This window comes from Petaurus breviceps, unplaced genomic scaffold (assembly GCF_028583685.1).
Source record: "Petaurus breviceps papuanus isolate PSGF00001 unplaced genomic scaffold, PetGlider_PUasm1.0 90823, whole genome shotgun sequence".
Lineage (NCBI taxonomy): Eukaryota > Metazoa > Chordata > Mammalia > Diprotodontia > Petauridae > Petaurus > Petaurus breviceps.
In genome coordinates, this window is record NW_027187352.1 from 3,189,405 (window position 1) to 3,202,901 (window position 13,497).

Below are 13,497 nucleotides of genomic sequence, written 5' to 3' on the forward strand. Positions count from 1 at the left end.
CCCCCCCCCCCCCCCCCATGAAACGCACGCCGCGCTCCGAGCTGCATCCAATCAGAGCTGCAGCGGTGAGAGCGTCATCCTGTTCTTCCCCAGTGATTTGCTTATTGAATAAAGGTACATTTTTTTATTCACATTTACCTGTTTATTAAAATTGCTGTCAATGTTCATTAAAATAAGCCCTCCCCTGAAAATAAGCCCTCTGCTGTTTTTCTGTCCAAAAAATTTAATAAGACAGTGTCTTATTATCGGGGAAACACGGTAATGAAGAGCACGGTGCCTGGCATATAGTAGGCACTTAATGAATGCTTATTCCCTTTCCCTTTATAGCTCTTACATTAAGATGTCTGAGTACTACAGTGAGGCCAGGGGGATAGCGTCTTATCCAGACTTTGTATTTCTGATAGTATAGAATTTTTTTTCTTGTGTGATACCACCACCTTCCTGGATGAACATTTAAAGGGGAGGGGTACTTAGAGATCCAAAACTTAAAAGTAGAAGATTCTTTTCTTCCTGCCCACATCAGAAATGCCTGGATATATCATGATTTTTGAATCCTGGTATTCCTTTATCTTTTCCCAGGAGAGTTTGTTTCCCTTGATGATTTCTCTCTCTTTAAATTTTCCTTGAGTAAGGTAATGTAGAGGGTAAGAATTATGTCATTTTGATCCAGCCTTTCTGGAGAGCAATCTGGAATTATGCCCAAAGGGCTATAAATACTTTCATACCCTTTGATCCAGCAATACCACTCCTAGGGTTATATCCCAAAGAGATCATAGAAATGGGAGAAAGACCCATATGTACAAAAATGTTTATAGCAGCTCTTTGTTGTGGCAAAGAATTGGAAATTAAGGGGGTGCCCATCAATTGGGGAATGGCTGAACAAGTTGTGGTATATGCATGTTATGGAATACTATTGTGCTATAAGAAACGGGGAGCAGGCGGTCTTCATATTTACCTGGAGAGGCTTATACAAACTGATGCTGAGTGAGAAGAGTAGAACCAGGAGGAATTTGTACACAATTACAGACACAACGTATGTGTGATGACCAACTTTGATAGACTGGGCTCTTCTCAACAATGCAGGGATATAAGTCAATCCCAAAAGACGCATGATGGAGAGAAAAACGTGCATCCAGAGAAAGAACTAGAAAGAACTAAATTTATATCCAGATGGAAGCAAAATACCTGATCTTTTTTGTTCTCTTATTTGATTTTATGTCCTCTTTACCATTTTTCATTCCAGCTGGTACAATCCATCCTTATAACCTGACCATTGTATAATGTGAAAGTATTTACAGATCCTAAACTTGATAATAAGCCACCATGGGGGGGAGGAGGACAAAATGTGAAATTCAAGGAATTGTGGAATTGAATCCTGTAAACTAAAAGGAAACAAATTAATAAATTAAAGTTTAATAAAAAAAATAATAAAAAACAAACAAAAAAAAGAATTATGTCATTTGTTGTCTTTGTATCCCCAACACAGTGCCTTGTATATAGTAAGAACTTAATAAATCTTTGTTGAATTATTGCTCTTTTTCTCTGATTATAGTCAGTGGTCTAACTTTTTCTCTTTTCCTTTAGACCAAGAAGGACCATCCATACACCTGGAGAATTGAACTGGCAAAAACAGAAAAGTATTGGGATGGTTGGTTCAGAGGCTTATCTAATCTCTTCCTTAGCTGTCCTATCCCTAAGCTACTACTTCTGGCAGGTAAGTGGATGCTTATTTGTGAATATGCTATTTGGTGTGATGCTTATTAAAACAATTTGCCAAATAAATAGTGGCTTCAATAATAAAGTTAATGAGAATTCCACTCTCTTAACTCCCACCTCCTCAGAAACATAATTTTTCCCTGTTTATATGATCTCATACCCTGATTTTTCTAAAAAAATAAAATTTTTTATTAGTATCTCATTTTTTAATACCAAAATATCCCCCAGTATCCTCCCTTCTACTTGCAGAGCAGGAGAGGGAAGGATGATAGATAGATAGATAGATAGATTCCATAAAACAAGTAATATTTTTAAAGGAAAAAAAAGACAAAAATCAGCAAAACTTCAGTACATTGAAAAAGGTTGAAAATATTTGAATTGTACCACACTCATGGATATCCCACCTCTGTAAAGGGGTGTCTTCTAGGATCTCTTCTTTAGAGATGTGCATGTTCATTGTAATTTTTAGCTTTCACTTTTTGAATATTTTGTGGTGGTTCTTTACATTGTCTTAGTCATTATATGTATATTGTTTTCTTAGCTCTAAATACTTCACTTTTCATCATTTCCTATAAATCTTTCCATGCATTTCTGTATTCATCATATTCACCATTTCTTATAGCACAGTAAGTCACTCAACAAGTATTTATTAAGTGCCTACTAAGTTCCAGGCACTGTATTAAGTACTAGGAATACAAAGAAAGGCAACCCCCCCAAAAAAAACAAACAAGCCCTACTCCCAAGGAACTCACATTCTAATATAACATTCTATTACATTCGTGTTCCACATTTTGTTTAATCATTCCCCAATCAATGGTCATCCACTTTGTTTCTAACTCTTTGCTCCCACAAAAAGTGCTGCCATAGAGACAGCTAGGTGGCACAGTAAATAGAGCACTGGCCCTGGAGTCAGGAGGACCTGGGTTCAAATCCAGCCTCAGACGCTTAACACGTACTAGCCATGTGACCCTGGGCAAGTCACTTAACCCCAGTTGCCCTGTCCTCCCGCCTCCAAAAAGCAAAAAAAAAAAAAAAGTGTTGCCATAAATTTTTTTCTTTATATGGGGACTTTCTTCTTACCAGTAGCTTCCTTGGGGTATAAACCTAGTAATAGAAAAATCTTTGGGTCCAAGGGTATGGACATTTTATTCACTTTATTTGCCTATTCCAATTTGCTTTCCAAAATATTTGATGATTCATGGCTACACCTAACAATTCAATAAGATGCGTAGCTTCCTACAACCCTTCCAACATTGCTTATTCTCATCTTTCGTCTTTGTCAATTTGCATGGTATTAGATGAAATTTAGGATTGTTTTGATTTACATTCTTTTATCATTAATGATTTGGATCATTTTCTCATATATTTAATAGTTCATAATTAATATTTTGAGACTTGCTTATTCCTCTCCTTTGACCACTTACCTATTGGGGAATAGCCCAAATGATGTTTTTTGAATATTATTATCCACTGCCTTATGAGACAGGATATAGAATCTAGTGAAACTGGGATCTGGTTCATTTTCAGGTTCTGGGAATTTGAATTGATCTGGGCCCATCTGGAGTGATCAAAATTTCAAAAACTAGATCTGGGCCCATCTGGAGTGATCAGAATTTCAAAAACTAAGCTATATTATTCCATCCTCTTGGTGTGAGCTACCATTGGCACCCCTGCATTTTCTTCTTTATTAAATCCTGGTCTTCCTCTCAAGCTTAAACATTGACTAGTGGGAATGTCATCAGAAAGCATTAGAGAATCAAAAAATTGTCTTCAGAGGGAGGTAGAAAAGAAAACATCGTGATGTTAGGTCCCAAGGAATTGAGTTTGAACAAAGTACACAAGGACCTTAGTTTTCAGTCAGTCAGAAAGCATTTATTAAATGCCTACTGTATGCCATGCATCATGATATGCACTGGGGATACAGATACAAAACTGAAATGATTTCAGCTCTCGAGCTTTTATTCAAATGGGAGAGGCAACAAATACATCTGTAAGTATATACAGAATTAGTGTAAAGAGAATAAATACAAATAAACAAAAGTAGTTGTTAACAGAATTTTACTGAACCAATCTCTAACCTGGGAATGGTGAAACAGATCAGGCCAGAGACAAGGTGCCAATAATTGCGTAGTGCTTTAATTAATTAGTTTCATGATGAGGAACAGATTTGCAAATTGAGGATTCTCTTTATCAGAATTCCACTTTGCTGTAGTGAAGGCAGAGATTATATCTCACAAGTGGGAAGGGAGAAGGAAGGGGGATTACAAACAATCATTTTCAGGGCCTGAGTGGTTTTCCATGACAAGTCCACAATACAGGTGTTCTAGCATCCTTTGGGAACAGTATTATTTCAGGTCCTTCAAGTCATTCCTTGGTGGGGCACAGAATCAGAGTTCTGTGATGGGAACACCTTCTCTAATCTTTGATTTGCTTTACTTAAGGTACACAGGCACAGGAATGTAGTGATTGTAAGTGTGTTGTCAAGGGTTCAGTTGATCATTTCAAGCTGCATTGTAAGCTTCTAACTCCCAAGCCAGAATCTTCTGGTAAAATGGGAGTTCTGAGGAATCTAAATTATTAGTATATTCATTATGCATATCATGTCTAGTAACAGGAAAATCAAATTCCCTTTACATAGTTAAAACACAAGGTTGTTTAGGAGAAAGGGTCCTAGCAGTTGGGGGCTTCAGGAAAGACTTCGTGCTCACTGAATCTTGAAGGAAGAATTGGAGGTGAGTAGGGAATACATTCTGAGCATGAGAAATAACTAAAGGCACTGAAACAGGATATTGGAATGTCACACGTCAGGTTTAGAAAGAAGACCAATTGTGCAGGTTTTTAATGGTTTGGGAAGAAGAATTCAGCAATTCACAGAACTTTCTGCTTGACTTTTATAGCATGGATGCTTTCCCTTTTCACATTGGTTCTATGCTGGATAGAATGGCAGGTTTCTTTGAGAGGTGCAAACTTTTTGAGACTCTGAATACTATGAGCTTAAATCGGTCACAAGCATTTGTTAAGCAACTACTCTGGTGCTAGGCACAACACTAAATATTGTTGATCCAAAGATTAAAGCAAAATAGTCCCTGCTCCCAAAGAGCTTATGTTTTAATAGGGGGCACAGCATATGCATATGTAGGTCTCTTTAGACATATGCAAAATAGCTGCAAGGTAACATTAGAAGAGGAGACTCTAGTAGGGAAAGGAGAGGGGCATGGGCACCAGAAAAGGTCACTTGTGAATGGTGACATTTGAACTAAGTCTTAAAGGAAAATAAATTTTGAGTTATGCCATTTCAAGTCTGTAAAGACATTGACTTGAGTTGAGAATTTGATTATGTTGGTATAGTTGAGCAGAAAATTTTGATGATAATGTGATTTTTTTACTTGGTTAGATGACACTTGGAATAGTGTATTTCATTTTGGGTAACACATTTTAGGTAGAATATTAACATAATAGCATGTGCCAGGATGGTGAAGGCACTGAAAACTGGCCTTATGAAAATTAATTGGAGATGTTTAGCCAAAGGAAGAGAAATTAATGGAGGAGCATAATAGTTGTGTTCAAGTTTTTCAAGTATTAGCATGTAAAGACAGATTAGACTTAGCCAACATGGTACTGGAGTTCAGAATTTAGACTAAAGGTATAAAATTATAGTGCTGTCAAGCACTCATGGGTATTCTATCATGGAATGAATTATCTCAAGAAGAAATGAGTTCCCCAGTCAACAAGAAGCTGAATGACCTCTTGAGAGTGTTTTAGAAAGGATTGCTGTTCAGATATCATTGAACTAGGTGGCCAGTGAGGTCCTTGCCATCTCTGAGATTTCTGTGTGATCCCATGTTCAGGCAGCAGAGTTATATCATAGACTTAGAGCAGAAAGAGACCTTAGACCTTGAGGTCATCTACGCCAAGCCTCTTCTTTACAAAAAAAAAAAAAGATAAAGAAATGGAGGCCCAGAAGAATTAAGTGACTTGTCTGTGGGCATATAGGTCATTGTTTAAACCAGTTTCAGAGGATATCCTCCTACACGAAACCTTCATGGTCTTTCTTCTTTGTTCTAGGTGTTGACAGGCTAGATAAAGATCTCACAATTGGCCAGATGCAAGGTAAGTTCTTCACTCAAGCATTTCTTAAATGATTATTATATGCCAGACACTCTGATATGCACTCACTAAAGATACAAAGATAAAAATGAAACAAGCCCTGCCCTCAAGGAGCTTACAGTATAGCTGGGGGTACAATATGTACATACACATAAACATATGTACACACACAAGATACACACAGAATAATCTGAGGGGAGACAGTAGCAGCTGAGGGATCAGGAAAGACATGTACAAAGTGGTGCTTGAGCAGAACCTCAGAGGAAACTAGGGATTTTGTGAGGTAGAAGTAAGAGGGAAAGGAGCACACTCCAAGCATTGTGGGAAAGACTACCAGTGCAAAGGCACAAAGACAAGAAATGGACTGTCAAGTATAAGAAACACTAAGAAATACACTCTGGCTGGACCATAGTGTGTATAATCATGCTGAAAAGGTAGAATGGGTCCCTTTCATAAATGCCTTTAAGTGACTCACAGAGGAGTTTGTAATTGATTGTAGAAGTAAAAGGAAGTCTAACTACATCACTGGGAGTGATGTAGTTAGACTTACACTTAAAGAAAATCACTTTGCTACTGATGTGGAGGATAGATTGGCAAAGGAAGAGATTAAAACATGGAGACCAATTAGATAGCTATTGCAACAATCCAAACAAGAGGTGATGGGAGCATGAAGTTGAATGGTGAGTGTGAGAGTGGAGGGAAGAGGATGAATATGAGAACTGTGGAGGTAAAAATGACAAGATTTGCCAACTGATTGGCTATGTGGTGTGGGTGAGAGGGAAAAATAAAGGATTTTGCAAATCTGAGTTTGCAAATCAGAGTTATGGGAAGCATACTAGTATCTTTGACAGGAATAGGTGTGTTTGGAAGAGGTTTTAGAATGGAAATAATGAATTCTCTTTTGGAATATGTTGTAGTAGAGATGCCTAAGGAACTTTCAATTTATTTTGCTCTGTAGGCAGTTGGTAATGCTGAACTGGTGCTTTGGAGAGACACTAGGTATGGATATATAGATCTGAGAGTCATCAGAATAGAGATGATAATTGAAGCCATGTGAATTTAGGAGGTAACCAAGAGAGAGTAGAGAGAGAGAGATGAGACAAAGACCCTGAATACACACACAAGTAGGGAGCGTGACATGATAGGAATGATGAATCAGCACAGGAAACTTAGAGCAGCCACAGGAGTCCTTTATTAAGTGTACCATTACTATGTACTAGGCATCATTTTAAGTGTTGGATTCATATTTAGGTTTCAGTCCAATACCCCCCATAGCTTTTTCAAACAAATTGCTATCTAACCACCCCACATCCCACCATCTTATATTTATGAAGTAATTTTTTAAAAACTTAAGTATAAAACCTCATGCTTACTCCTATTAAATTTCATATTATTCTAACCTGTAAAAAATCTTTTTTGGATATTAAGTTTGTTATCCAGTCTGCCTTCCAATTCTTAGTGTCCTTTACAAATTTCCTTTACCCAAGTCACTGATAAAAATGTTAAGTAACACAAGGTCATGCAGAAGCCTCCAGGATGCTCTGCAGGAAATGTCTTTCTTAACTAATTTTAGATCATTAATGACCATTCTTTGGGACCAATCATTCAGGCAGCTTAGAATTTATCTAATTGTACAATTGTTTATGCCACATCTTTCCAAGTTTTCTACAAGAATAACCTGACAGACTTTATCAAATATTTTATTAAGATATAGGTAAATTATATCTATAGCATTCTCCTGGCCCCTTCACCTGTTGATGAATTCATGTTGGCTCTTTGTGATCACCACTTCCTCTTATAGATGTTCGTTAACCAGATTGTTAGTAATACATTCTAGAATTTTTATGGGAATTGAAGTTAGACTCATGTGTTTATAATCTGCAGGTTCCATTTTTATCTTTTTTTGAAAATCAGAACATTTGCCTTTCTCCATTCCTTAGTTACCTCTCCCCATTCTCCATGATCTTTTAGATATTATCAATATTGGCCTAGCAGTCATATGTACCAGTTTTTTAGTATCTAAAGGCTAGCTGTTTGGTTTGTTTTTTTTTTTTCCCAGTATATAATGTGGGTCATTTTATTTGAACTCATCAAGGGCAGCCAAGCATTTTTTCACCAGCTCCTTAGTTAACTTGAATGTTAGCTTCCTACTACCTGTCTTTGTTCTGTCCTTTCCAATCCATAAATCAATGTCCTTGACAAGAAAACCAAAGCTGCTCTACCTTTTCCCTGCTGTCCTCTGTTATCCCATCTATCTGGAGCCATGTCCCTGTCATTTCACTGATCTCTACTTTTCCCCCAGTATAGCTTTTATAAATTCTTGTCAGGGTTTTTTTTCCTACCATTCCATAGCAAGCTTCTCTATCTAGTTCTGGGCTTCTACTCTGCAAAGAGCACAAGATTTGTTCTGTTTTTTTTTTTTACTGAAAGGCGGGGTATCAGTTTCATAGTGAGATTTTGAAGGTTCAGTACAGTTTAACTGAAAGGAAGTAGTGTAAGGCAGTGAAGATGAACAGCTAGCCCTGGGTCATTTTTATCCATCAACTCATTAGTTTCTCGTTTTTGGTTCCTTTGTGTGCTCATGTGAAGGTAGAAATATGATGCTAACCGCTGAGTCCACCAGCAGTTTTTTACACAAAAGAACACCTGGGTCATAGTTGATTCCCCTGATAGCATGTACCTTTCCCAGATGGCATAGTTTGTTCTTTCAGATACTTCTCTGCAGTCTCTTTGTTCATCTCAGCTCTGAGCTGTTAATCAAATCTCAAGAGCCAAATTTGAACTTTTGCTCCCACCCCCACCCACCTTCTTCCTGGTTCCAAATAAGTTCACGTTCTACAGATGGTAAATTATCCAAGCCAAAGTCAGGCGTAGACAGTGGGTCTCCATGTTTTTTATAGAATCATAGAACCTCAACTGTTGTACCAGAGGCCGTCTAGTAACCTGGACCTGAATAAGGTTTCTGTTTACAACATACTGGTCAAGTGATCATTCCAATTCATCAAGTACCATCTTTGCACAAGTCATTTTCTGCCCTCAAGGAGCTAATTTAGGTCTGTTGTAGGATGGGGAGGGACAACTTTTGAAAAGATGAGTGAAATAATGAAGGTAGGAGAGGGGACTAGAGCTAAAGAAATCAGGAACCACTTTAGGAGATGACCCCTAAAATTAGCCTTAGGGGAAGCTAAGGATTCTAAAAAGCAGAGATAAGGAAGCAATAGATTCTAGTCACAAGGGACAGCCTGTGCAAAGGTACACAATGGCATGCTGAGTTTAGGGGTAACAACCGTGAGGGGAGCATGGAATGCATGAAGATGAGTAAATATGAACTCAGTCTAAAAAGGTAGTCTATGGATAGATTGTGAACAACTTAAAATGTTGTGCTTAAGAGTTTGTATTCTAGTTTGTATTTCTTTTGTTTTGGAGGTAATCAGGGTTGAGTGACTTGGCTAGGGTCACAGAGCTGGTGTTGGAGGCTGGATTTGAAGTCAGGTCCTCCTGACTCCAGATCTGGTGCTCTATCTACTGTGCCACCTAGCTCCCCCTTCATTGAAGCTTCCTGAACAGGGGAGTGACACGAAAGGAAAATTAATTTTTTAGATACTTTGAAGGGGGAGAGATTGGAGGCCAGGATTTTAATTGAGAGCATTGGAATAGTCTAGGGAAAGGGCTGTGAGGGCTGAAAGTTCATGGCTTGTGGAACTGAAAGAAGAAATTGGGTATGAGATGTATTGTGGAAGTAGATAAGCTAAAGAAGATAAAGAATGACACCAAGTTTGCAAAACTGGATGGCAAGAAAGCATCGTGTCTTCACGAGAAAGAAGGAAGTTTGAAGAGGAATGCATTGAGGGAGAAAACATGAGTTCTCTTTTGAACATGTTGAATTTGAGAATCCTGTGCAGCATCTCAGTGGAGTTGTCCAGGGTGCATGTATAGTTGATTATAAGAGGATAGGACTAGATGTAAAGATTTGGGAAGTTATCTGCTTAGAAATGACCTTTTTGAACCCCTGATGAAAACACTAAGAGTAGGATATAGAGAAATAAGGAAAAAGGACCTATCATGGGAGTATATGCACAGTTAGTGAGTGAGATATGGATGATGACCAGCATAAGAGGCTGGGAAGGATTAGCTAAATAGGTAGGTGAGAAAACAGTGTTACAAAAGCTTAAGAAAGAAGGTGTGCAAAAGCAGTGAAGGAGTGATTCAAACCCAGATTGTCTGACTGAATCTGGTGCTTTCACCATTCCCTGGAGAATTTTGGAAAATGCTTTGAAAACTTTAGAGACAGCATGATGTACTGGGAAGAGCAGTGGGTTTGAAGTCATGAGAGACCTGAGCTCTAGCACTTACCAGTCCTTCAGCCTGGGGCAAATCATTGAACCACTCTTAGCTTCAATCTTTTCATCTGTAAAATGGAGAAAATTACTTATTTCACAGGATGTTGTGAGGAAAGCATTTTGTAAGTCTTAAAACACTTGTTAATAAAAACTAGAATAGAGTGATGGCTTTGCTGTGTTTGTGGTAATCATAGGCCTCATAACTAGGACACAAAGTCAGGAGGGACAGGGAAGCTGTTGAAATGGCCTACCACGCTGGAAGAAAGTGTTTCAAAGGGAAGTGGATGGGCAGACAGGAGACATAACTGAGGTAATACTGATTTTATTTTTCTCCAGGAAAGTTTCAGATGCAGGTACTTCCTCAGTGTGGCCATGCAGTTCATGAAGACGCTCCTGACAAGGTGAGGATGAATCTACAACTTGCTCCTTGAATTTACTGATTTTAGACTTGGAATTCCTTGGGAGCAAGAAGGCATGGATAAGGTGTAGATTTGGGACTTGGAGGGGGCCAGGACCACCTATTGCTTGAAGTGCATTTAAACCTGTTCTTACTGACAGAGTTAAAGACAGAAAACCACTTCCTGAATCCTAGCAACTGCAGTCTCTGCTCTTCAAGTCAGTCCACTAGTAATATGAATCTAGATTGCTCTAGGAGGCAAAATCAGTCAATTGTAGCTGCTCAGAGACTCAGATTATGAGACACACTCAGGACCTCTTTGGATCCTATGGGCTTCAGCGACCCAGATCTGAGGTGGTGTAGAAGAAAATACAGGGTAATAGCAGTAAGAGATTTCGCTCTGGGTATTGATATCTATCAGCCCCACAACTTTGTTTAGTATCTGCTTCTGTCTGAAGGCAGGGAGTTCTGTTAGGTACCATATGAGAATTGGCATAAAAACAGTTCTAAAACATCTTATTTTAGTGTTCCTTAAGCCTTTTCTTGAACTTCTTTAGTAGTAGAGCTTCTTCCCAAATTCTGTTGAGCCCAGATCTGCCTCCCTATAACTTCCTCACCACTAGCCTTGCTATTTCTGTCCTCTAGGGTAGTACAGATGAAACTGCCTCCTCTTCCCATGGTGTCCCTTTTGATATTTGAATAAAGTTGATTATGTCCTTTCTAAGTCTTATCTTCTCCTGATTTAGGATCCCCACTTCCCTCAGCAGATCCTCATGTGACATAGTATCGAGTCCCCTTACCACCTTAGTCTTCTACTTCTGGATGCACTCCATTTTGTCAAATGGCCTTCCTAACATGTGCTGCATAGCACTGGACACAATTCTACACCTGGGTCTTACAGGGGATCTCCCTCATTCGGGATACTATTTCTTTTCTTTTCACCTTAGTCTATTTTAAAGCTATGATAGTAATATTGTTTCTCACTACTACTTTTATATTTCCATGGATCTGTGATCTCACCAGTAGAAGTACTCCCTCCATTGGAGCAGGTTACAGCCCATCTATGCCATTTCATCCTGTCCTACTCTTGAGTCTTAGGGAAATCAAAGCCTAACACCTCTGGTTTGAGGGCTGCTGAACCCTGTTCAGGGCTGCTCATCCACCTTTGGTGCCCACCTGTTCCCTATGGCTCCAAGAAGCTATAGCTGGCCCAGCAGCCACACCCCAGTAAAGCCCATCTTGACAGGTGGGCTCCCAAGCATGTGAAGACTAAAACCCTGGTGGAATGGACAGATAAGAACAGTTTGTTAAGGTAGCTGAAGAAGGTGCTGTGGAGCGGTTAGAGCTTGGTCAGACATCAAAGACACCACTGGAAGCAGGGCCATCACCAATCATCCTGACTTGTGTCTTGCCATTGGATGTCAGTGATGACTTTGTACAGCTCTGCCTCACCTAAATCCAGTTAATGCACAGGTCAAGACATCGCCCATGTTATTAGTTCTCTTTAAAATGAAGGAATAACAACTCTCAAGGAGGGAGCAGACCTTTGGGTCTTTGGGTATTTCATGGATGTTAATTAGTACAGAATTCAAGTTGTCTGCATCTAGTGTGGTGAGCCCTGCTGTCTTGCAGCAGGGCTGAAAAAGAGTTGCTTACCTAGAGGCTGCGAGAGTGCACAAAGCACAAAAGAGACAGGACTCTGAGAGTGATGGAAAATAGAGCCAATTTTATTACCCCATGTACAGGCTTTTATAGAACACTTTCTAATTGTTTTCCCCTGAGGACACTGTGCACTTCTTTGTTCCCAGGCCAGGGGTGTATGCTCACACCTGTGTGTTTGAGCTCCTTGGGGGATGGGGACCCAATCCAGGCTCTATAGCAGGCTCTTCAGCTGAGAGGGCTTATTCAGCCATCAGGGTCAGAGTCCCACTGGCCTGTGATCCTCTACAATATAGTATCACTAACTCTTGCTAAATGGTCAGCCTACCCACTTTGCCAGTCATACATATCCTTGATGATATGCTTTAAGCCACTGATCATATCAAGAGAGATGATCAAGTGCTTAGCACAGTGCCTGGCACATAGTACCTGCTTAATAAGTGCTTATTCCCACCACACACACACTTACACTTTCAATGTACAGTGTACAATTCATCATTGATAATATGCTTTATCCCATGTGTCATATTCCATTGCCCTCTTGGTCACCAGCAACTTTAGTTCTTCTGAAATGCTGGTGTTCCATCATTTAAAATGCACTCTAAACTGCTTTCCTCTTCCCTCTAAAATCTGGACTCAATGTATTGTTAATCTGTGGTGCATGTCCAAGATATATATACATATATATATATATAAAATTATGGGATAACATAATAAGCTGTCTTTTCAGCTGCATCACATAATTCAAGAATTGTACATTTTTTGAAAGGCAATATGGCACGATAGATAGAAGGCTGACTTTGAAATCAAAAAGAGACGGATTCGAGACTTGCCTCTAATTTATACTAGCTGTATGACTGTGATCAGGGCAGTCCCACCAGTTGACAAGCATTTATTAAGTGTTCCTTGTGTGTCAGGTTCTGTGCTGCAGATTAGGAATACAAGGAAAAGCAAACACACACCCTCTGTCCTGAAGGAACTTACATTCATTTGAGGAACAACACAAATAGTTACACCTGCTGTGTGAATGGAAAGTAACCTTGAATGACAGCAGTGGGGAAGGGAGACCAGCAGGGTAGGAGAGATCTCTTGTGGATGGGATTTGACCCCAGTCTTGAAGGAAACCAAGGAAGCTAACAGGAGGATGTGAGCAGGGAACATGTCTGGCCTGAGGAACAACCAGGGGAAAGGTGCAGGTAGGAAGTCGTGCCCTCTACAAGGAAGTAGATTCTATGTAACGGACTAAGTATTAAAAGACCGTAAAGATAAGAAAGGGCC

At 39.3% G+C, this 13,497-nt stretch overlaps 1 protein-coding gene across 1 annotated transcript in view; it reads left to right on the forward strand.

Moving 5' to 3' along the window:
• Positions 1 to 13,497, forward strand: part of PPME1 (protein phosphatase methylesterase 1) — a 69,613-nt gene that overhangs the window by 49,015 nt on the left and 7,101 nt on the right. Inside the window, exons 10-12 of the mRNA XM_069070834.1 lie at positions 1,585 to 1,714; positions 5,782 to 5,826; positions 10,500 to 10,564. Of these exons, the coding sequence (XP_068926935.1) occupies positions 1,585 to 1,714; positions 5,782 to 5,826; positions 10,500 to 10,564 (240 nt within the window). The remainder of the gene's footprint in view (positions 1 to 1,584; positions 1,715 to 5,781; positions 5,827 to 10,499; positions 10,565 to 13,497) is intronic.